This window comes from Prionailurus viverrinus, chromosome B3 (genome assembly GCF_022837055.1).
Source record: "Prionailurus viverrinus isolate Anna chromosome B3, UM_Priviv_1.0, whole genome shotgun sequence".
Lineage (NCBI taxonomy): Eukaryota > Metazoa > Chordata > Mammalia > Carnivora > Felidae > Prionailurus > Prionailurus viverrinus.
Window position 1 is genome coordinate 31,830,005 of NC_062566.1, and position 24,732 is coordinate 31,854,736.

The 24,732-nt window shown below is 52.3% G+C and overlaps 1 protein-coding gene across 1 annotated transcript in view; it reads right to left on the minus strand.

Moving 5' to 3' along the window:
* The window catches only part of NOX5 (NADPH oxidase 5), a 34,119-nt gene that overhangs the window by 2,923 nt on the left and 6,464 nt on the right, over window positions 1-24,732 (minus strand). The window contains exons 3-14 of the mRNA XM_047861782.1: window positions 23,823-23,973; window positions 18,884-19,094; window positions 16,766-17,000; window positions 14,812-14,965; window positions 14,449-14,627; window positions 13,330-13,512; window positions 11,720-11,852; window positions 8,343-8,479; window positions 3,966-4,010; window positions 3,441-3,565; window positions 3,081-3,165; window positions 2,311-2,410 (exon numbers count right to left, since the gene is read on the minus strand). Of these exons, the coding sequence (XP_047717738.1) occupies window positions 2,311-2,410; window positions 3,081-3,165; window positions 3,441-3,565; window positions 3,966-4,010; window positions 8,343-8,479; window positions 11,720-11,852; window positions 13,330-13,512; window positions 14,449-14,627; window positions 14,812-14,965; window positions 16,766-17,000; window positions 18,884-19,094; window positions 23,823-23,973 (1,738 nt within the window). The remainder of the gene's footprint in view (window positions 1-2,310; window positions 2,411-3,080; window positions 3,166-3,440; window positions 3,566-3,965; window positions 4,011-8,342; window positions 8,480-11,719; window positions 11,853-13,329; window positions 13,513-14,448; window positions 14,628-14,811; window positions 14,966-16,765; window positions 17,001-18,883; window positions 19,095-23,822; window positions 23,974-24,732) is intronic.

Here is a 24,732-nt window from a genome sequence, read left to right on the forward strand (position 1 = left end):
CCCTAGGAGAGATTCCACATTTTATTTCACATATCACTCCAGTTGAGTAGGGCTGGGTGGTGTGGGAGGGAAGAAGATGTACCATAGGGGACGCTCATCTGAGAGAGCCCCGACCCTTCTTCCCCCCTCCCTGAGACTCCCCATCCCCCTGCGAGGGGTAAGGGGGAGCGACACCATGGTGGGAGGGAGAAGAAGGGGCTCTGGAGAATGACCTGACATGGTTTTCATCCTCTCCAAACAGTCGTGTAGGAGACAGTCAGGCTGTTTCTGGGACACTCTCTTAAGGAAACACTTGAACTATGTGCACACACATATTAATTGCAGCTTTAAATATATATATATATATATATACACACACATATATACATATACATATATACATATACATATATATACATATACATATATATATACGCTCCACTAATTATATATATCTATATCTATATCTATATATCTATATATATATAGAATATATATATATAGATAGATATATATAGTGGAGCATCAGGAATAAATATAGTGTCTAGTAGCCGAAGCATGGCAAACCGTTAACTGGATCATTCGTTATACAGCCATTAAATGCTGCTGTTAGTGGTGACGCTGAAGCTTTTCTTTCCAGGAGGTAACTTTACTGGTGCCGGCACAGCTCACTTGGGTTTGCACCTGAGCCCCGAACGCCATGGGGCGTGGTTTTTTATGTAGTTGCTACTTCTTTGTCTCCCGTATCTGGTAACGTACAAACGCGCAGTCTGATTAAGTGGTCTCAGGTTACAAGGTCATGAGGGATGTCACGTATGCACATAGCCAGCTTGGCCCGAGTTTTCCTTTTTTATCCTCCCAGCAGCCCTATGGGGTAGGCGCTAGTTGTATCCATGTTTTTTTTTTGTTTTGTTTTTTGTTTTTCACATGAGAAACATAAGCAAGGCAATACCATGCCCAGGATTCTACAGCGATTACAGGATAGAATAAAAATTAAACCCAAACAGAATGTTCGAAGCCGAAGCTACAGAAACTAAACACGATGAACCACAAATTCTAGGACTCAAAGCTTGGTAAATAATTAAAGACGAAATCAGAAGTCGCGGGCTTCAGCTGCCGTTAATGAGAAGCCTTGGAAGAAATGTGAGGTAATAAAGTTGTTGACTCAAGGGGCTTCGAGAACGCAGAGCACCAGGTTGGCTGTTACCCTTTGTTTATACAGATTACGAAGAAGCAAACGGCAAATATTTATAAACCAGTAACCAGGAAACTTAAATGAAATCTAAACTTTCCCCCTAGCTCGTCATCATAAAAGTGAGTTTCTAATGAATTAATATACATAAAAGCATTTAGAGCAAAGTCGAGGCTCTATAAATATTTGCTATAATTGTTATTTACAAGAAAGAGCGAAGAGCTTTACTGTAACATTCTAAAGTTTGCCGATTCCATGGCAAACACTGTTGACTTGTGCTTTATGGCTTTGAATATTTGTTGTAGTAAGCTTCGTCTGTTTAAGCATTTCTTATAGAAAACTGCATCTGAGTACTTGAACTTATAAACTGTTTTTCATAGGAATTTGAATTCGCTCATGGCAGCTCTAGGATAATTAAACAGCCAAATAAAATCTGGTTCCACTGACCTCAACCAGTGTAAGAAAAACCCGCCAGTTTTCTAAAGTTAGAAACATATCTAAAGGTATTCCTCCTCATGTTAGTTATTCCATAAGGAAAACGAAACCGTCAGGCTTTGCACTGACAGTGCAGAGCCTGCTTGGGATTCTCTTTCTCTCCCTCTCTCTCTGCCCCTACCCCGTTCATGCTCTCTCTTTCTCAAAATAAACAAACAAACATACAAATATATATCTTTTAAAAATATAAGAAAATATATCAGGGGGTCCTTTTTAAATTTTTCTAAATATATTTTTTTAATGTTTATTTTTGAGAGAGAGAGACAGACCGAACGTGAGTGGGGGAGGGGCAGGGAGAGGGAGACACAGAACCTGAAGCAGGCTCCAGGCTCTGAGCTTGAACCCCCGAACCATGAGATCATGACCTGAGCCAAAGTCGGACGCTTAAGGACTGAGCCACCCAGGCGCCCCAGGAGGTCCTTTTTTAAAAGACCGTGTGCATAGCCTGATGGGATTATGAATACATTTTTCTCCTCTTTTTTTGGTTTCACAAATGTTACATTTTAGTCGGGGGGGGGGAGTCATCCTCCCCCATTCTCCCCCATTTTGCATAGAAATGGAATAATCTAGACACGCTCTTAAAAAGACCCTGAGCCTGAACCGCCACCCTGCTGCCACGCTCCTCAGCCCCGTCCTTCCCCTACCCTCTCGTGTCTCCTCGGCCTGGTCCAGCTCCAGTTTGGTCAGCAGGCTCACAAACCACTCGAAAGACCGCTGGTCTCGATTGATCCAGATGAAGTCCACCTAGGGGGAGGGGCCCTTCTGCTCAGAGCTGGTGCTGCCTTGCTCACAGCACGCTCACACCTGTGGTCCCCACTGCGGGACGACCACCTGGGGGTCGGCAGGGCACACGTTATCACCCCCATTTAATGGAGGGGGAAACTGAGGGTTGCAGAGGTAGGAACCTTGCCCAGGTCACAGGGCAGCGTGCGATCAGGACCCAGGTTCCTGACTGCCGGCTCGGGGTTTTCTGTAATGATCTATTTGTTTATAGCAAGCAGGGTTCTGAAATAGGAAGCTTAGGAAGAAGCCAACAGAACATTAGTTAATTATTTTTTAGAAACTCTTTTCAGTGGTCTATAGAAAATAATGAATTTTCAAAAGGCAAACGTTTTCATTTTTAAAACCACCACCAGGCAATGGTAAACACATCATGGCTGTAACTGGATCCCAGGTGCCTGACTTTCGGGCTCCCAGGTCTTTAGTGGGATTCCATCTTCAGGGCCCGCAATGCCTCTCAGAAGTGACAGGGGAAGGCCTGGACGCTCAGGAGGCACCATAGGGACCAGTGGATCCAAGCAGGGGAGAGAGCCATCTGTCCCTTCCCCTCATCTGCAGCAGAGAGCCCACTGTGGTTCAGGGAGGTTTCCGGGACACAGGGCCCAGAGGCCTGCCTGGAGGAGGTGGCGCTCACCTTGTGGAGCTTCATGTCCTCATCCTGGACGTTGTCCATCCAGGAGTGCTGGCAGCTGGGGCAGATGTGCTTCCTCTTCTGGTGCCTGGGGGGAGGTGATGAGGGATTTTGAATTTGGGGTGAGTATAAGACTTCTCAGGACCCCAAAGAACAGTGCAGGGGGCAGGGGAAAAGGGTGGGGTGGCAGGGCCCAGCCTGTGAGGAAGCGGAGGGATGAGAGCCAAAAGAGAGAGGGAGGGGGAGCAGGGGAGGAAAGAGAAACAAGGGTGAAAGGAGAGGAGGGAAGCGCAAGGGGGAGGGAAGAGAGGAGAGAGGAGAGTGTCTCTGGACTCTGTCCTGGGATGCAGCCCACCCGCCCACCTGTACATGATGCTCTGCAGGATGGAAGCGAAGGGGGTGATGCCGATGCCTGCTCCGATGAGCACCGCATGCTCAGAGGCAAAGATCCTGCGGGTGGGGGTTCCGTAAGGGCCGTCGATATAGCACTGTGAACAAACAGGAGGGCATTCGAGGGGAGGGCTGGAGGCATGGGGGAGAGCTGAACCCCAAGGCTTCAGCATCTCCCTTTTACATGCAGGCAGTCACCTCCCGGGCTGGAGCCCAGATCGAAGTGGCTCCCACTGCACTGCCTGGAGCCCAAATCTGGGAGAGCCCTGGAATATTAGAAGGCAGAACTGGTGAGAGTGGGACCCAGCCAGCATCCCTATGTGCACCTGCAAGGGGACGGGTTCGATCCCCTTCTCTGGGTACCGGGAAGTCAGGCCCTGGGGACTTGAGGGACTGGGGTACCCGGGGCCACGGCAAGCCCTCCCTGCAGGCAGAGGCTTCATATCCTCTGGTTGCGGCAGGGATTCTCGGTCATGTCCACCTGCTGGAGCCTCCTACCTTGATGTTGCAAAACAGATGGTTCTCAGAGGACATCTCGGAGACCTGCGATGAGCAGAGAGTTGTGGGTCTCTGGGAGTGGAGGGGTCAGGCGATTCTCAGAGGCATCCTGGCCTCTGCCAGTCTGGGCACCTTCACAAAAGGGGAATTGCTTTTTCTGCCCCGAGCATGGCAGGGAGCATGGAGTGTGCCGGTAACCCGGCTCTTCAGGAAAAGAAAACAACAACACGCTCCTGACTCCGTCTGGAGATTTCTGGTAGAAACACTGCCATCACGGCGGCCACCATAATGACTGTGTCTAAGAACCGGCTCTCAAAGCTCCTGAAAATCTAACAGTTGGCTCTTGTGATCCAATACAGACCAGCTCCAGTGGGTGACTGGAGAACACTCCCTCCCCCTATCTCCAGCCACTACTATACCTTTCGCGTCTCCAAACACACCCCCTGGCCTTGACCATTCTTTTCCCTCAGCTGAGAACAACACCCTTTCCTCTTCCCCAGCTGGCAAATTCCTATGCATCTTCCAGAGTCCAGCTCATCTAAAGTAGCTGCTCCTTCTTGAAGTTCTGCCCGGCTTCGCCAGGCAGAAAAGCCAGTGGCTGGCCTGGCTCATGGCTCCACTCTGCCCTTGGGACCCTGTCCTGGGCTTGCTGATGGGAGCCACTGGGGGCAGGGAGGAGGCTTCTTCTGTCTGCTCTGCCTGATTCCTCCAGGCCTGAGCACATGACAGACCGGATTTGGGAGGTCAGCGCACTTCCTCCCACAAGGTGAAGGAAGTAGAACCCCCCCACCCCCCCACCCCAAAACAGGCGATAGGGGCCTGTGATAGTTCCCTGTCTGCTGCTGGAGGGCAGAGTTAGGAGTGACCTTCACAATTACCCAGAGCAATGCCTCACTTGACAGAAAAGGAGCCCAGTCTAAGAGTGGGAACAAGCTCAGGGAACAAGCCTGGGTCTCCTGCTGACCGTCCAGTGCCCGTCACACTACAGCATGCTGCTTCTTTGTCCGGGGGCCACTGAATGCTGTGTCCCCCACGGTGTCAGACTTCAACTACTTGTGTAGGAGGTACCCTGGACGAGAGCTACTCTCCTTTCCGTGGTCTTTAAACCTTCCAATTGCAAGGAGAAAGCCCACATCGCGGTTAGTAATCTTTAACGTGCTATGCTTACCAAGCCCACCTCTTTCTTTTTCTTGTACTAAAGCAAGAAAGAGAAAGAGCATGAGAGAGAGAGAGAGAGAGAGAGAGAGAAGGAGAAAGAGCAGCAGAGTGTGGCTTCAGGCTCAGAGCATCAGCAGGCAGGAACATCTGGCCAGAATTGATTAAGATCGGCTTTTATTGATTTTACTTTTTTTTTCCTAATTTTTTTTTTTCCTTAATGTTTTTGTTTTTTTGAGAGAGACACAGAGTGTGAGTGGGGAAGGGGCAGAGAGAGGGAGACACAGAATCCGAAGCAGGCTCCAGGCTCTGAGCTGTCAGCACAGAGGCCGTCGCGGGGCTCAAACCCACGAACTGTGAGATCATACCTGAGATGAAGTCGGACGCTCAACCGACTGAGCCACCCAGGCGCTCCTTGATTTTACTTTGAGAGTTACCTTCTGATTATGGCACACGATACTAGTTTACCATTCAAGATAGCAATCTACAGCGTCCTTTTAAATGCAAGCAAGTTTATCGGGACACCTGGGTGGCTCAGTCGGTTAAGCGTCCGACTTCGGCTCAGGTCATGATCTCGCCACTTGTGGGCGCGAGACCCGCGTCGGGCTCTGTGTTGACAGCTCAGAGCCTGGAGCCTGCTTCGGATTCTGTGTCTCCCTCTCTCTGCCCCTCCCCTGATCACACTCAGTCTCTCTCTCCCTCAAAACTAAATAAACATTAAAAAAAAAATGTTTTTTAAATACAAGTAAGTTTAAAGTCATGTTGGGGTGTGAGAAGAGAGACCAGGTAGGAAATATTCCCAGTGAGGAGCGAACACGGCAGAAGTTAGGAAGGCAGTGTGCACATGCCTGGCTGCAGGAGCACCACATAATATGCACGGCTTCGTGCGTGTGGCTGCCCTTAAGGACCTCTCTCCTGAGTCCATGGATCCACCACCCCTGGGGACACAAAGGCCGGCTCTCCCGCCTCCAGCCCCAGCTTCCTGAGCCTTACCAGACCCCACTCAGATGTGGTTCTCCGCTGTGCCTGAGCCGATTCCTCTGTCCCTGTGGGCACTGGGTCTGGGTCCCCATGCTGTGGAGTCCCCCTGGGCCTGTACGATGTCAGCTCCACGATGGCATCCTTGCTGGAGGCCACAGCTCCCTGCACCGCGGCTCCGGACTGGACGGGCTGGCACTGAAAACTCTGTTTGGTTTCGAAGTGGAAATGGCTTTATTATTTAAATCATGAAACTAGGGTGCCTGGGTGGCTCAGGTGGTTGAGCATCCAACTCTTGATTTCGGCTCAGGTCATGATCTCGTGGGTTCGTGAGTTCGAGCCCCACGTCAGGCTCTGTGCTGACAGTGTGGAGCCTGCTCGGGATTCTCTTGCCCTCTCTCTCTGCCCCTCCCCTGCTCAAGCTCTTTCTCTCTCTCTCTCAAAATAAATAAACATTTAAAAAAATTTAAATCATGAAATCAATACATGTTAGTTTTTAAAGATTCACATGTTACAGAACTATAAAGAATAAGGTGAAAAAGTACCCTGAATAAAGTGGAATCACTTCTCTAAACACTTTTTTCTATGTCCTTCCAGACTTTTACTCTCTCTCTCTCTTTTACATAAATGAAACATATTGCTTTGTAACCTGCCTTTTCCACTCATTACATCTTGACTAGCTTTCCGTGCTAATGCATGTACATTTACATAATCTTTTTTAAGGAACTTCCTATTCCGTGATAAGGGTGATCAGTAATTTATTTAGCTACATCCCTAGTGTTGGACAATTTTGATTATCCCCATTTTCTCATTAGTGTTAATTAACAACCACCATATAGAAGATAACATCTTTCCCATCTCTGTCCCTTTACCCTGATTTATTTTTCTTCATGGCACGTATTATCACCTGACACATTATGTCTGTATTTTGTTTGTTTATTGTCTACCTCTCCCTCTGGAAGGGAAGCAGGCACTGCATCTCTGTTGCTTACGGATTTATCTCCAGCATCTAGAATAGTACTTGGAAAACAGGAGGTGCTGTGCTCAATAAATATTTGCTAAATGCAGGAACAAGGTGATTAATGTACTTCCTGTGCAGCTACCCAATTAGCTTTTTAGGACAAATCCCTGAAAATGGAATGGCTGGGCCTGTGGGTACACATATTTAAAATGTTGACACATGTGGCCAGACTGCCTGCCAGAAAGATTATGCCAATCTATTCTATGGCGGTGGTACCTTAAGGTCCTAAAGAAACACAGTCTTTAACGTATCTACCCACAGATTCCTGGTGTGCATGACTCTCCCGGTTTTCAAAGCCAGCTTCCTCCTTCAGAAAGGTTCCCCTGATTAAGAACAGAGAACGTTCTGCTTGTTTCTACTGACCCCTTCATCTCCCAAAGCTTTGCTCTGGGCATCTTTCTAGAGGGCTTCGTGATCTGGCCTGGCAGGATTCCGCCTGGTTTTTCTCCCCTCGGAGTTTAAATTCCACAGGGGCACGACAGGGCTGAGCCAGGCCCGGGGCTGCTTTTCCTTTGACCTTCAGCAGGGGCTTCCCCACATTAACATGTCTCCCAACTGAGCCGTACAGCCTACTAGGTGTGGGTTCAGGCGCCTTAGCCTCCTTTGTCCATTCTCACTGTCATCTCGCTGCCCTCCTCCAAAACCTCCCCGAGTCAGTATTCGTTCCAGACACTGGCAACTTGTCAGCTTCGTGGGTTCATCAGGGCTCAAAAGATAACAGTGCTGCCGCTGATGCTGCTGATGCTGATGGTGAATGGTCCACGTGGACCGTGCGGTCCCGTTAGCTCAGGGCTTTCCCTGCATTCATTCCATCATTGGCCCTTAAAAAGCATCACGTGAGAAAGGGAGGCCAAGGACGGGAACCACCTGCAGTTAGTCCATTGATGACTAAGCTAAAGTTCGAGTAAGCGAAGGGACATACAAGGCCGTGCAGTCACAAGGTGCTGGAGCAGGGACGTGGAGGCGGGGTTTTCCGATCTCAATCTCCCCTCTCTTTCTATTGTCCACCTGGCTTCTAACGGAGGACTTGGGACTCGGGAGGTCCTGGGGCGGGTGGGCTGTTGGATCACACTGTCCACAGTTGCCTCGCCCCCTGTGCTGCCTTCCAGCCAGTGTATACAGCCGTTGCTCAATGATTGATGTTCACCATTGAGAACATCAGCAACTCGGTCCCCACTGGGTTTGACTCCACAGTGGACCCTTCCTCCCCTGAAGCAACCTACCTGGGGCTTCCTCTGGCTCCTTCTCATCCTCAAACTCCTTGACAGCCGTTTGGAGTCCACAGGGTCTGATGTCTTGAAGGACTCATACAGCCTGTTTGTCCACTGCCCTTGGGACCGGACGTGTAGCCAGATGGTGTCTGAGCAAGAGACAGGACAGGGGGAGAGGGGGTCAGCGCCGGCCTCCAGCAGGGAGCAGGCCCGTCTCACCTGAGGGACTGGGGCTGGGCATCTACTGCTCAAGCTCCAGACTGAATGTCCTTCTGCGGGCCCAAACTAGCAGTCCCAGCCCTGGGACTTGGAAATCTCATCTCTCTGGTGCAGATATTGTAGTCTTCGTCCATGAAGTCAACTTAAGCCGTCTGCTCTGCCAAGACCAGGGTCAGAGCGGCCCTGAGCACACTAGAAGCTCCGTGGGGGAGGGGGCCCTGCCTCCTCCATCAGGCCAGGGTCTCACCAAGGTGGCGACCACTCCCTCCCACATTCAACCAGGTGCTTGTCAACGGCTCTGCACACAGTAGGTGTTCAGCCTGTGGCACGAACAATGGCTTTCATTGTGCCCAGTACCTGGGATGTAGCTTCTCTGCTGAGGGGTGACCGGCAGAAAGGTGGTGTGGGTGGCCACCCCTCTGCTGAAGGGTATCAGAGAGAATCCACAACATTTGAACAAGGAGGCCCCCCCCCGAGAGATCTCCTGCTCAGGCATTCTTACCCTTTAAACAATTTCTTTAAACCATGGGGGCGCCTGGGTGGCTCAGTGGGTTAAGCGTCCGATTTGATTTCAGCTCAGGTCATGATCTCACTGTTCATGAGTTTGAGCCCCACATCAGGCTCTGTGCTGACCCTGCAGAGACTGCTTGGGATTCTCTCTCTCTCTCCCTCTCTCTCTTGCTTGCACTTTCTCTGTCTCTCTCAAAATAAAGAAATAAACTTAAAAAACATTTTAAACCATGGACTCTCTTGGCAGTCCTGTGAATACAACGGAGAGACTCCTTCTCAGAGAAAGGTTTTTTAAATACACAAAGTCACACACATGGAAATCACAAATGAAACAGCATGTATTTGTTTGCCAAAAAACCCAAAAAACCAAAAAACAAGCACACACCCCCCCCCAAATGTGTGATTGAAGAATACGTCTGCTTCTTTGCCAACACAGGACTATGAGGTCCCGCCAGAATTGCGTGGCTACGGAAACCTGACGTCGTTGATGAGCATAAAGGATATCCCGAGGTGCCGGCAACCATGACAATGCGATCTCAAAGAACCTTGTGATTTTTATTTTGAAAGAGTCACAGGTATTGTTAATGCTTCTGTGGCTGGCTGTGGGCATTCACAATCGAAGAAGATGCTAAGGTTCAGTTAATTCTCCGAGGCTTCCTCTCCCTTGATCCTACAAGTGCCAGGGGGGCTGGGCTGTGCCTTGTTTACACAACACACTCTGAGGCGCCCCACACAGTGAGTGCATGTGTGGGGGGAGGTGGGGGGCCTCCCTAAACGCTGGGAGAATGCAATCAGTTACTACTGGCGACCTGAATCCACCCCTGATTTCTGTGAGCCAGCTCCGTAAACCAACTTGGAGTATGTACCAGCCCTCATACGGACTCACTCAGCCCACCACAGGAGGCTCAGGGCCCGAGAGACAGGCAGGTCCCAAGCAAACGTCCTGAAGAAACCCCATTCGAGAATCGGCCAAGTCAATGGCACATCCATCTAGTGTATGTGGTCATTTTAATCATACTGGTATCACTATACTGGAATACTATGCAGCCATGCAAAGGGAAGTTCTTATTTATTTTTTTTGTGTTTTTAAAAATGGTTATTTATTTATTAGAAAAATTTTTTTAACGTTTATTCATTTTTGAGAGACAGAGAAACAGAGCACAAGCCAGGGAGGGGTAGAAAGAGAGGGAGACACAGAATCCGAAGCAGGCTCCAGGCTCTGAGCCCGATGCAGGGCTTGAACTCACGGACCGTGAGATCATGACCTGAGCTGAAACCGGACACTCAACCGATTGGCCCACCCAGGCGCCCCTTGGAAAGTTTGTTTTTTTTTTTTTTTAAAGAACTGACATGCAAAGACTTTTATGACATACTGCTCACAGAGAAAAGGCGGGCTGCAAAACAGTGTGAAGAATGTGACCCCGTGTAGGCAAAACCATCTCCACATCTATAGAACCACGTGGGTATATAAAGACAGATCTGGAAGACTGTTCACCAGAAGACTGACAAGGGCTTTCTCTGGATGGAATTGTTTGAGGGATTTTAATTTTCTTCTGTGCATATTCCTATACGGTTTGAATTTTCTGAGAGCAGATCTCTTTTGGAGAAACAGAACAGGAAAGAAAAATAGGAAGAAAAGAACCTTCCCCCTCCTGCCTCCGCCCCCACCTTTGCCCCGTTGTACATCCAAGCCACCACTCAGGTGACTCCGGGGCAGGTGGTACGTAGCCTCACATGAGGAACCCTTGCCTGGGGTCTGAACTGTGGGGGCTGGGCCACGGGTCCTGTTGGGCCGGCGCTGGGAGGCATCCTAAATGGAACTAAAGTTTTTAATAGGGATGGGTCAGAGGACACAGGCAACCAGGACCCTTCATTCCTCATGAAGCCGAGCAAGGGTCAGGCAAGCCATTCGCTGCCAGAATTACCACTTAAGGTGGAAAGGCTATCTCTGGCCTAGGAAGAGGGCACAGGTCTGGGTGCCGGCTCAACAACAGTCCAGGACCAGAAGGATGGCACGTACATGGGTGGAGGCCAGAGGTCCACTGGGTGAAGGGAGGATCAGCTGAGCAGTTCCACGGGTGTGCTGGTGACCCAGAGAGAGATGGGAGTGGTCCAGGGATGGGGAAGAAGGATTGGAGGGATTCTGCTGCCTTGGGGCTCCACAGAGATGGGGGAAGCCTGGCTTCCCGCCACAGCGCCCTTGAGAACTCCCTGGCTCCTCTGAGTTCACTCCTTCTCTGCCTCAGACCCCTGCGGGCTCCCAAGTGCTGGCACCAACCGTCCCCATTCAGAGTCCCTCTCGGCCCCACCCGGGCTCTAGCCAGCTTTGCCAGCCACCTTGTCTGCCTTCCACCTCTTCTCTGACCCTCTCTCCTGCCTCCCCGCCCTGTCCTTCCCTTCTTCCCTCCCCGCCCCACCCTCGATGTAGCGCCGACTACATTAAATTGCCCTGTGTTCCCAGCTTTCCATGCTGTTCCTCACGTCTTTTGCTCTGTCTCCTCCCTCATCTCCTTCTCTGTCTAGTAAGCTTCCTGGAGCTTTTGGAGGTCGACTTTGTGGCCCTGGCCTTGCTGACGTCCGGGTTCCCAGTTCCCAGCCCGCACCTGGCACCAGGCAGAACTCGGTAAATGCCTGCCGAGCGAGCAGCGGGGCTGGCGTACCTTTCTGCTCCGGCGCGCTGCTGATGGTGAACGGGTGCCACTCGTAACGCGCAATGGTGGGGACGTTCAGATACAGGTAGTCGCCCGGCCTATAGTGGAACAGAGGGGGCCGCTTGATGAGCAGATGGGTGACCTGGGAAGAGAGGAAGATCGGGGTCATGCGTGCAGGCCCAGGGGCCCCTGGGCAAGAGGGCAGAGGCTGGGTCATCCTCCTCCGTCACACACCAGGCCAGCCCTGGACGTGAGACCCTCCGGCCTGTGAGTGGGGCTTGGCCTGTGGCACCTCTGCCAGCCAGGGGGTAGGTGATGATCAGAGAAAGGGACAGTAGGGTTTGATCCTGGTTTGATCCCACTTCTTATGGGGTGAACACTGCTGGCAGTGGCCTTTCTCGGTGAAGCCCCCTGACTGCTGTAGCCCGTTTCTTGCAACTGCTGTAGTATTTGGCTGGCATCCAACCACTAATGGGCATCTCCCCCAGGAGAACAATATCCCCCTGGACAACAGCTTCTGTTTATTGGGCACCCACAGCATGCGAGACCCGCGCGAGGCACTTAAAAGTGTCATCTCTGGTCCTCACGGCAGTTCTCTGAGACGGATGCCATTCTTTCTCCGCTTTATAGATGAGACGCTAAGGCTCAGAATGGTTAAGGAGTTTGTTCAAGGCCACCAGCTAGGAAACCATGGGATCCGCAGCTAATCACGGCGGAGGCTGTCCAGAGCTGAGCCACCCAGAACTGCCCTCCCTTTCTCCATAAATGGCCCGGTCACTCAGCCACCCAGGAGATGTCCTAGGCTCCTTCCTCTCCCCGACCCCAAATGTAGCCGGTTACCTCTTGAGTCTTTCTGTGATATGCCACCCCTTTCCCATCCCACAGCCACTGCCCCTGTTTAGGGTCAAGGCCCTCATGAGCTCTCGTCTGCATATTGTGCAACAGCCCCCAAATGGTCCTCACTGGACCGTCTTCCACAGAGCCACTGCAGAAATCTAGCTGGAAAATAAACTGGCTTACTACCGCCCCCCCCATCAGGCGTTCCACCAGGCCCCGCCCACCCCTCTCCCTGGCACCTTGGCTGTAGCTGTGCTAAATTACCCATAGTCCCCAAGGACAGCACCCCTACCACAACTCGGTGCCTTTGCTCAGCCCGTTCCTTCCCCCAGGAGTACCCTTCCTTATCTTGTCTACGCAATAAACTCCTGCTCATGTCTCAAAACCCCGATGGGGCATCTCCTTCCGCATTCTGAAGCTTTCTCTGACCTCTCAAAGATAGTTTCATACCTCCTGACACTCTGCTGTCACCCATACAGCCCTACACTGTAACTAAAGGGCAAAGCAGGACAGTGCCCAAGCCGTCTTTGTGACCTGGCACAGGGCCTGGCAGTTTGCAGGCTCTTAAGACTGATCTTTCATGGTATCCTGCCTACCTGTCATGCCGCTTCCTAAAATGTCCCTCCTGAAGGCTAGACCAGATCCCACACTTTGCTTGTCTCCTCTGCTGTGCAGGGGCCATAGCTACGCTATTCCCTGCTTCCTTGCGGGTCTAGCAGGGTACCCAGCTGCTGCGCCCTACCATCCGCAACGCCCCTAGGCACCTCAAGCCCCCTTCACACCTTGGAGGGAAGGAGATTGACTTCCACGATGCACAGGGCTGCCATGCGGGACACTGCTAGCCCGATGGCCTTCTCCAGGAAGAACAAGATGCCAGGGACCAGAAGCCACTTCCAGAAGCTGGGCCCGTGCACAATGAGCAGGATCCACATGGGGAGGTAGGACAGATGAGTCCAATAGAACACCTGCGAGGGTGAGGAGGGAGGGGGCAGTAAGCTTCCAGAGCTCAAGTCCTGGGGGTGGAACAGGGAAGCCCCCAGAGCCTTGGTCATGCACTGCTCTCCTGGGGACAGGGGCTGGGGCTGGGAAGCTTTGGGGCTTATTTATTCTGGGCCGTTGGCCCAGGGATCGTATAAGGGTTCCTGGAGCTCACACCAAACATCCGAAACCTCTGCCTGGGGATGTTCTGGGCAGAGTGGAGTGCCCCCAAAGGGCTCATGAGCATCACGGTCCCCATCACATTGACCCTTTCTCAGGGGGACATGAAGACAGCCATTTCCTGAGCATGGAGAAGAAAAGAGCAGAGCACCGAGCTGGAATGCCTGCTCTACTACTGGCTGTGGGAGCGTGGGCTAGGAAATTACTTGTCTGAGCATCAGATTCCTTGTGGGTCAAGCGAAGATGCAGATTCTGACTTCAAAGGATTGCTGCTGGTGCTCTCTCTCTGTCTACCTGATGTGGTTTGGTTTTGGGCTTCAAACCAAATCTGTGACCTCCTGCGCAGAACTAACGCTCCTCCGCTGGAGCATTGACGTGCCAGGTGTATACTTAGCGGCTTCACATATAGTATCCCATTTAATTCCTAACATAAATTCATAGGTAGAGAATTATAGGGCCATTTTATAGATGGGGAAGCTGAGTGAGCCTGTGTGCCTTCCCCTTCCTAGCTTAATCCCATTAGGGCAGGGGGCATGCCAGCAAACAGGCAGAATCTTCCAGAGCAAAACATTTTTCGCTTTGCAGACATGAACTGCAGCCCAGGGGAAGAACCCAAGTCGCGGGCACATAACATGCAGAGCAGCCTGGGCACTTCCTGGGCTCTGGAGTAAGTGAGGGGGGACACGGCATGAAACGAAGTTGGGAGGCCAGCCTGGGAGAGCAAAGGGGCAAGGGCCTGGCACCTCAAAGTGGCCGCTCCTTCGGATGCAGGAGCTGGAGCAGACAAACATAAGGAGCAGCAACAGCAGCAACGCCACTCCGGTCGGGGAGGCGGAGCCACGGACCCAGCCGATGCCGGGCCTCGTGGTGAGCAGCAGTTCCCAAAACCGGAAGGGGCTGGCCCCGGACTGAGCCTGGAGCGCTGGAGACAAGCACAAGACAAGCTGTTCCCTCTCCACCTTTCCCTTGGGGTCCCCACCCTTCCCCATCAGGCACCCACCCAGGCAGAGACCCCTTCTCCACCCACCGGGCATGCAGGGCACACAGGGCTGATAATGAGTGGTTTGTGGGTGGCCCACCGGGCTCCCGGCCCCCAGGCGACTCACCGAAGTTCGCAACGTGGGCCACGGTGTGCACAAGGGAGAGCCCAACCACCACCCAGCCCATGAGCTGGTGGAACTGGATGTTCTGGTCCAGCGGCAGGACCTGAGCCAGCCACGTGGCCCGCAGCCAAGTAAGGCAGCGTCTGAGCATCAGCACCTGGCCGGGCAACGTGGCGGAGAGCCTCAGCTGGCGCGCTCGCGCGCGCTCGCGCTCTCTCGCGCTCTCGCTCTCTCGCGCGCTCTCTCTCTCGCTCTCTCTCTCGCTCTCTCTCTCTCTCTCTCTCTCTCTCTCTCTCTCTCTCTCGGCCCCGTTGTCTTTTCCCCGGCAGCCAACTCCCAGCCTCTTTCTGGGCTGTGTTTCCTGCACCGGCCGCTTCCCCATCTCCCCTGTCCCCAAGCCTTCACTGCCCCCCTAGGTCCACAGCTGGGGTGTCCAAAGCAGCGTCTCCAGAGTTGGGGCAGGAACAGAAAATGTTGCAGAATGACTGCTGGTATTACTTTGATCTAAACACAGGAGGAGTACATAAGCTTTTTGGTAATATTTAATATCTGTGTTGACATGGTGCCCTCATTTAGTCTTCACGGCAGACGTCACATGTTATGTCTAGTTCTCAAGGTGTCCTGGAGGAGAAAGACTGGCTTTTCCAAGGGGCTTTTGACAAGGGCTCCCTCCTTGCTCATTTGCTTTCAATGTACGTGTGCCCAGATATGTGGACTTGTAGATTACATTGTCTGATTCTAACAAAGCTAAAGTACCTCTCACAGAAAGGACAAGTAGCTTAAAAAGATTCCCTGCAGAGAAAGTGCTGATTGAAAGCAATGTTAATTATGCAAGAGCAAGTGACCAAGAAAATAAGTCATGGGTCTCCAACTCCCACACATAGCCAGTTCTGAGGATAAAAATAAAACCCACGGGGCACCTGGGTGGCTCAGTTGGTGGAGCAACCGACTCTTGATTTCAGCTCAGGTCATGAGCTCAACTGTTCAGTTGGTGGGTTCGAGTGCCGAGTCGGGCTCTGCACTGGCAGCATAGAGCCTGCTTGGGATTCTCTCTCTTCTTCTCTTTCTGCCCCTCCCCTGCTCACACTCTCTCTCAAAATAAACATTAAAAAAAAAAAAAACCCACATAAGAAGCTGATATTATCAAGAAGAGTATTTGAACTAAAGCTGTACATCCCTGATCATTAAGGATAACTCTTGCCATATAGTGTGCCGTAAGTCTAATAGCTAATGATAATAGGGTATGCACATAATTACAAGTAAATGAGCATGAATTGGGTTATTGGAAGGGATTTTTGTTTTAATTGTTGGAGCAGAATCGAAACCACTTGGAGACCCCACTCCCTGGCCCAGAGTATCATATTCTGACTCATTAGCCTGGCATTCAAGGGCTCTTACAGCGTGCTCTCTGCTTGGAGCCCTGCACAAGAGCCAGCCCCACCTCCTCCAGGGTCCACTATAAGGCTATTGTGAATACCAAACGGAAAGTGCTTAGCCCGGTGACTGTACAGAGTAAGTAAGTGCACAAAAATGCCAGCTGTGTTGGGCACCTGGGTGGCTCAGCCGGTTTGTGAGTTTGCCCCCCGCCCCCTCCCTTAGCATGTCAGTCTCTGTGCTGACAGCTCAGAGCCTAGAGCCTGCTTCGGATTCTGCGTCTCCATCTCTCTATGTCCCCTACCCCGCTCACGCTCTCTCTCTCTCCCTCTCGAGAACAAACTTAAAAAAAAAATTTTTTTTTTTAATAAAATAAAAACGCCAGCTGTGTTTTACGTGCTGCGTGACTATGGACACGTCACTGCCCCTCTCTGGGCCTCATGTCCACCGCGTATTGCCCCAGCTGACGTCTGAGGTGCCATCCTGCCCTGAGGCACCCCAGGTGTCCACCTGTCGGTCTATGAGGAACCTACATCATCAGTTCTCCCGCCCGCTTCCCTGCCCTAGGACGGCGGAGTGTTACCACGATGAAGCTGCAGTCAAAGTTGAGGCACTGGCCGCAGCCCTTGGCCACCATGACGCTGGCGCCCAGGGCCCGGTGCGCGCAGGCCGCCAGAGTGAAGAGCAGCACGTGGAGGCCCGCGTAGGCGGCCAGGCAGAGCAGGTGGCTGCGGTGGTTGTGCCAGTAGGCGGAGGTCAGAGGGCGAGGACGGCGACTGCGCGGCCGGGCGGCAGGGGGCGTCAGCCAGTGGGCGGCGCTGTGGGAAAGGGGCTCCGCTCAGGGGGACTCCGCCAGGCGGGCTGCGGCGGGCACCACCGAAGTCGGAACCTAGAGATCCCCCCCCACCCCCCGACCCTTGTAACCCGCCAAGTCTCTGGAGCCTCGTGGCAAGTGGGCCGGTTTCCCTTGACACCAGGAAACAGAGAGGTCAAGCGACTTGCTCACAGTCACACAGTTAGGTGAAGCCGAGATGGAACTCCCATCTGTCCGATGCCGCATCTACCATGGCTATTTTCAATACCTCCCTTACTTGCCAATTGAGGGGGGGGGGGGGGGGGGGGAGGCAATCGAAAAGGATGGAAGAATCTGAGACGTGTTGTGGTGAATAACCCACAAGTAAGTTAATACACGAAAAGAATGAATTACAAACCCGGCACTTTTCAGAGCTCGGAGTCAAACTTGGTGTGTTGTTACACCACGTCTATTTTATTTCCTCCGCAGCCCTTACCAATTTAGTACTTCCCTAGTTTATGCATTTGTTTATTGGTATCAATTACATATAAATTAACGGTGCCTGCTCCATCAAGCTGAATAAATGACTGCCTTTGCTAATTATTTGTGTGACCCCAGGTAAGTTACTTCAGGTGAGGTAAATAACTTCCTTTGGGGCGTTGCTATAAAATGCACTGGTATATTTGTATAAATGCCCAGCCCACAGTAGGTGCTTAATACTGTGAGGTTGATTCTGAAAAGACATTGTAGAAAACGGAGGCAAGACCATAGCTGCCCCGCAGTACGAGACCTTTGTCCCCTATGAAAAAGAGGGCAAAGGCCGGACTTGGAGGGGCTAGGCAGAATGCAGCTGGGCGGGGTTGGGCGAGGGTGGGGCGGGCCGGGACTAGGCAGGGTGCGGAGTGGTGGGGCTGGGCAGGGTGCGGCGAGGTGGGACTGGAGCATGGTGGGGCTGGGGCTGGGCTGGGCAGGACGGGCCTGGGGCGGGGCGGGGAAGGGGACGGGCAGGACTGGAGAGGGCCACGGGTGGGGCGGGCCTAGGGCGGATTGGGGTGGAGCGGGGCTGGGCGGGGCTGGAGCTGGTCACCGGTAGGGCGGGGCTGGAGCTGGTCACCGGTAGGACGGGCCTGGGCGGGGTAGGGCGTGGTGGGGCTGGGCCTGGGCGGGGCTGAAGCTCGTCACCGGTAGGACGGGTCTGAGGGGGGTCTGGCGGGGCGGAGCGGGGCCGGAGTGGGGCTAAGGAGCGGCTGGAGTGGGGCTGGGGGGGGCTGGGCGGGGCCAGAGCGGGCTGCCGATGGGGCGGACCTAGGCAGGGTAGGGCGTGGCGTGGCGTGCCTGAAGGGGGTGTCACCGGTGGGACGGGCCTGGGCGGGGCTAGGGAGGGGCTGGGCGGGGCTAGAGCGGGCCACCGGTGGGGCGGGCCTAGGCAGGGTGGGGCTGGATTGGGGTGGAGCAGGGCTGGGCGGGGCTGGGCGGGGCAGCAGGGGGGGGGGGTCACCGGTGGGACGGGCCTGGGCGGGGTAGGGCGTGGTGGGGCCGGGCCTGGGCGGGGCTGAAGCGCGTCACTGGTAGGACGGGTCTGGGCGGGGTCGGGCGTGGCGGGGCCGGAGCGGGGCTAGGGAGCGGCTGGAGTGGGGCTGGGCGGGGCTTGGCGGGGCCAGAGCGGGCTACCGGTGGGGCGGGCCTAGGCAGGGTAGGGCGTGACGGGGCGGGGCTGGAGCGGGCCTAGGTAGGGTAGGGCGTGGTGGGGCGGGGCTGGGGTGGGCCTGGGGCGGGGCTGGAGCAGGACTGAGCCGGGCTGGCCGAGCTGGGGGCGGAGCTGAGGGATCCCCGGGGCCTCGGGCCCCTCTGCGCACCTGAAGGGTAACCCCTACGCGGGCAGTGCCCACGCTGGAGACAGGGCCGCACCTGATGGTCAGGTTTTCCATGACCCCGGGGAAGCGCTGCAGCTCGTTCCGGAGCTCGTCGAAGGTGATGGCGCCGTTGTTGTCCTTGTCGGCCGACTCGAAGAGCGCCAGCGTCAGCTGGTCCAGCTTCTCGTCTGGCAGCGAGATGGCGCTCTCGCGCATGCACGATTGCAGCACGGTGCGCAGCTCATCCGCGTCGATGGAGCCGCTGCCTGTCCCAAGTGGGGATGAAGACGAGTGGGGGCCTGCCCGGGACCCCACTCTGTACCCGCAGACTCCCCTTCCCATACACAGCCAGTGCATCGAGTGGCGAACGTTCCCTAATCGTCCACCTCCAGTTTTCTGCGAACCAACTCCCTTTCGGGGTATAGACCAGGCAATCAAAAAATACACACTATCACCCTCCTCTCAGAAACCTTCTATGGCTCCCTACTGCCCAGTTCAGGACAAATAAACTCCTCTTAGCCTCAGTGCATGTCTTTCTCGAGAATCTGCAGCCTCCTAAGTACTGAGCTTCCAAGACCATCTGCACAGAAGATGCACTTGCTTGCTTAATTTGTAAGGATTACTCTGCTTAGAGTATTAATTATCCGGAAGCAAACTGTACGTGGGGTGGTGGTGAGGGAAAGTTCCCTGTTGCTCTCTCACTTGAAGCAGATCTTCCTCTTCCATGTTGTCCTGAGAGGCCACAGCTGGGCACTCAAGTCCAGCCACATGACTTTACATGAATATGGGTGACTGAGAGTGTGATGGGAAAAAGAAGCCAAATCTCTCCACCGCGATGAGAATTAGAGGCATATTTTTTTCTGTGTGTATTTCCATTCTTCATGAGCAGCGGGCCTGTGATTAATGAGTTCTAGGCCTGTTGGGATGTAGACACACTTGAGGTAGCTTTGGATTTCTGCCCCTTACTAACTGCTGGGGGGCTGTAAGTCCTTCTGAGTGGTGAAACTTACTTTGCTCATCTATAAAATGGGGATCATAATTCCTCCCTTTCAGAACTGGTTCAAGGATGATAGATCATTATATAGCACTTACTGCAGTATCTGGAAAAAAGTAGTTGCATATAAATGGAAAGTCTTTACTGGTATTGTGATCGTCAGGAAGACCCAAAGCCAAAGTCTCAAATCACATGCCAGGGCAGAGTCTAAAGTACCCCTCTCCAGTCACACTCCTGTCCTCGGCTTTCCTAGTCAAGAGCCACCATGCAACAGGTTTCTAACCACATCTGGAGCTCCAGTCCCTCCCCTGTCCCCTTCACACCCTGTCATCCATCCAACTTTATTCTCTCCTTGGCTAATTTCAAAACTAGGGTCCTCCTTCATAATTATTCTCAGACACACATTCTTCTTCCTTGTCCCGCTGTCCTTCTATTCCAATGACCTAAAAATATCCCATCTCTGAAGGAATCTAGCCACCTGCTCTCTCCCTTCCTGCACCAGGGCAGCTAATAGGACACTCCTGAAGAAAAGCACCCAAGAGGGCAGGAAGCTTTATCCCCAGCCAGAGCAAGGCCTTCAACTTGCCCTGCAACCCTCTCCTGCTTCTCTAGTGTAGTCACTCTCCTGCTGTCTGCAAGGACCACTTCTCACCTCCATGGCCATCCAGTCCCTCGCTGGATCTCAGAGAAAGCAGAAGCCACCGGAAGGGAATGCCCTCTAGTTCCTGCCAAAAAACTGCAAATCTCCTTTCACCTGCCCTGCCCTGCCTTCCTCCCCGCCACTGCCTGCTAGGAGAACGTGAGTGTGCCACTCCTCCCGTCACAAACCGACCTCTCCATCTGAGGTCATCAGTAAACCTCAGGAGCGAGCAAAGCTTGATGCTCAGACAGTGAGGACTGTCCCATGGAGACTGAGTGGGGTCTGAGGAAGATGTTCAGGAAGTGGGTATGGCCAACTGCCCACATACTAGGGGAAGCGTCAGGATACCCTTGGAACATCATAGAATACGCCCTGGACCCAGAGAGTCAAGACCATTCCATCCTGACTCATGGGATACAGACAAAGCCATTCTCTCAGAGGGAAGATGATAGCAACAGGATGTTATATATCCTATTGGGGAATGGGTTCCAGGAATGAGGTCTGGCTAGATTGAGTCAGGTGCAGCGAGGAGCTAGAGAAACCCCATAGGCCAGAGGGCCCTGCCCAGCAGCAGGCCCGCACCTAGGTTGAGCTTTTCAGGATGCAAATCCAGCCCAGTGACTTCCCTGCTCAACACTCTTCAATGACTCCCCGTTGCTAATTGTACTGAGACTCCAAACCTTGGCCACCGAGGCCCGCACAGTCTGGCCTCCCCAACCATCCCAGTCTCACTGGGTGCCTCTTTCTCACTGCAGAATCCCTTCCTCTGATGATTCCAGGCCTTCAGAGATGCTTGCTGCCACGGAGTTGCCAAAGGTTTAAGTGTATTTTTTTTTCAAGTTTATTTATTTATTTTCGAGAGAGACAGAGAAGACAAGCAGGGGAGGGGCAGAGAGAGAGAGAGAGAGAGAGAGAGAGAGAGAGAGAGGGAGAATCCCAAGCAGGCGCCTCAGAGTTGCCAAAGATTTAAAAGCAGGATGTTCATGGGGGCGGCTCAATCGGTTGAGCATCTGATGCTTGATTTTGGCTCCGGTCATGATCTCACAGTTTAAGTTTGAGTCCCACATCTGTCTCTGCGCTGACAGCATGGAGCCTGCTTGGGATTCTCTCTCTTCCCCTCTCTCTCTGCCCCTTCCCTGCTGGTGTTCTCTCTCTCTCAAAAATAAATAAATAAATATTTTTTAAAAAAGTGGCGGGAAGGGGGAGACAAATTGTCCATTTTGGTAATGGAGTTTGAGTAAACAGTAACACATAGTGGCTGACACCTATAAAGGGTGTATCCTGTGCTGGGCACTGTTGTGAGTTTACACAAGTTAACTAATTTAATCCTATCAACCTCATGAATATATACTGTTATTATAACCATTATTCTCATGTGATAGGTAAAAAAACCCTGAAGCACAAAGAAGTTAAGTATCTTGCCCAAGGCTCACCATAATAATAATTATTATTTTTTAAATGTTTATTTATGTTTGAGAGAGAGAGATCAGCGCGAGCAGGGGAGGGGCAGAAAGAGGGGGACAGAGGACTTGAAGCAGGCTCCGTGCCAACAGTAGAGAACCTGTTGTGGCGTCTGAACCCACGAACCGTGAGATCATGACCTGAGCCGAGGTCGAATGCTTAACCGACTGAGCCACCCAGGCGCCCCCACCATGATTATTAATAAGCGATGGAGCTGATTTTGAACTTAGGCAGCCTGACCTCCGAGTCAGAGATCTTAACTCCTAGACTCTGCTGCATGGGACCCAGTATCAATATATACATACAGTGGAATATGATGTGGCCACAGGAAGTAATGCTGTAACCACACTAAGTTACCACTTAGTAACCAGGGTGGCTACAATTAGAAAAACAACAACAACAACAACAACAACAACAACAACAGAATGTAACGAGTGTGGGCAAGATGTGAACAAACTGGAGCCCTCGTGCATGGCTGGTGGGAACGTCATGTGTTACAACCTCTGTGGAAGACTACAGTGTTCCTCAAAAGACTAAAAATAGAACTACCATCTCATCCAGCAATTCTACTTCTGGGTCTATGCCCAAAAGGATGGAAAGCAGGGTCTCGAAGACCTATACCTGTATTCATAAGAGCATCACTCACAATAGTCGAGAGGTGGAAGAAACCCAAGGGTCCGCTGATGGATGTATAAACAAAACATGGTCTATCCATACAATGAAATATTGTCCAGCCTTAAAAAAGAATTAAGTCCTGTCACATAGTACAACATGGGTGAACCTTGAAGACATTATGCCTAGTGACATAAGCCAGTCACAGAAGGGCAAGTATTCTATGATTCCACTCATATGAAATACCCTAGAATAGTCAAATTCTTACAGACAGACAGTAAAAGTGGTTGCCAGGAGCTGGGGAGGGAGGAATAGAAGCTAGTGAGTGTTTAATGGGTATAGAGTTTGGGATGATGAAAAAGTTGTGAAGATGGGTGATGGTAACGATCGTTCAACAAGGTGAATGCACTTAATGCTGTGGACCTGACACTTAAAAAATGGTGAAAGTGGGGGCGCCTGGGTGGCTCAGTCAGTTAAGCGTCAGACTTGGGCTCGGGTCATGATCTCACAGATCGTGGGTTCAAGCCCTGCGTTTGGGCTATGTGCTGACAGCTGGGAGCCTGGAGCCTGCTTTGGATTCTGTGTCTCTCTCTCTGCCCCTCCCCCCTTGCACTCTGTCTCTCTCTCTCTCTCTCTCTCTCTCTCTCTCTCAAAAATAAATAAAAACATTTTTAAAATGGTGAAAGTGGTAAATTTAATGTTATACATATTCTGCTACAGTAAAAATGATGTTACAAAGCAATACAGTCTTACATAAACAAGTGTTTATATTGTTTAGTAAGAAAAGGCAGTATGCATAGTATAATCCCATTTTTTAATTTAAAAAATGTGTGTGTGTGTGTGTGTGTGTGTGTGTGTGTGTGTGAGTGAAAGAGATCAAGTAGAAAGCAGTAGAGAAAAATGTTATGGGTGATTTTTGCTTTCTTCTTAAAACCATTCTGTATCATCTAAAATGTTCACAGTGGACTTAACGTTCTTATTACAATATGGAAAAAGCAATAAAGCAATTTCTTTTTTCAAACATAGAAAAGAACAAAAGAAAGTTCTGGATTCTGGTGAGTTGAATCAAAGGCATTGGTCTCCTGGGCTAGAATGGCCCCTTCTCGCCACCTTCCACAAAAGGGAAGCAGAGATCACACAGAGAGACGGGTCGGGGTCACGCCGAGGGAGACAGCCATCAGCCTGGCCTGGAGAAAACAGTCCTGTTCTGCCCCAGAGACGCTGAGATGGGTCGATTCCTTTTGTCCCCTCCCACTGAGGCCACCCCCGCCCCCCAAGAGCCCTTACCGTCAACGTCGTACACCTGGAAGAGGAATTTGAGTTTGTCCATGGGGTTGCCGTGGATGAGCAGGGTCAGCGCCTCCAGCAGCTCCTGGAGCGTGATGGTGCCACTTCCATCGGAGTCAAACAGGGCGAAGAATCTCTCGGCAAAGAAGGACTGTGGCCAGAGAAGGACGGGAAAAGGCACAGCGTGGACTCGGGGCCTGCGCTTTGAGGTCGCGCGGTGTGCGCGCGCGCATGCGCCCTGGGGTGGTGGGATTCCGGCAGGACTCCGTCCGGTGCTTCCGGTGCGTGGGGTGTGATCGCAGGGTGTGATCTGTCCGCTTGGCCACACTAGGGGGCGGTGTCCATGGCCCATCCTGCCTGCCTAGAGCAAGTTCGGACTCCCGGTGGAAGAACTATTCAGATCCCTGCAGGGAGGATGGACTTGTGTCTGGGCCTCAGGCCCTCTGCCGGCACGGCAGCCTGGTCATTTGTATGGACTGTCTGTCTCCTACCTGCCATCGCCCCCATCAGCCTTGCAGTTCAGACCCCTCAACCTGCAAAAAGGGTCAAACAGAAGGTCCCCTGCAGGCTCCTCCCAGGTCCTGTCTCATCCCCTTGGGGTGAACACGAGGGATGAGTGAACCAGGAAGGTCTTGGAGGATGGTGCTTGAACACGTGTGTCTTTCCTGTACTAACTGTTTAAGCTGCCGGTAGCCTACACTTCAGGCTTGTTCTTAAGCGCCAATTCACTCAGTCCATTCATTCATTCATTCATTCATTCGGCAGCCATGTCCCACACAACTCCTGCCTGCCGGGCCTGGTGATAGACACTCAACACAGAAATTAAGACACGCTGGGTCAGAGCCCCAGATATACCAAGCGCAGACGCTCCCCTCGGGGCAGGGGGAGGGGTTCATAGGGATCAGGTCTC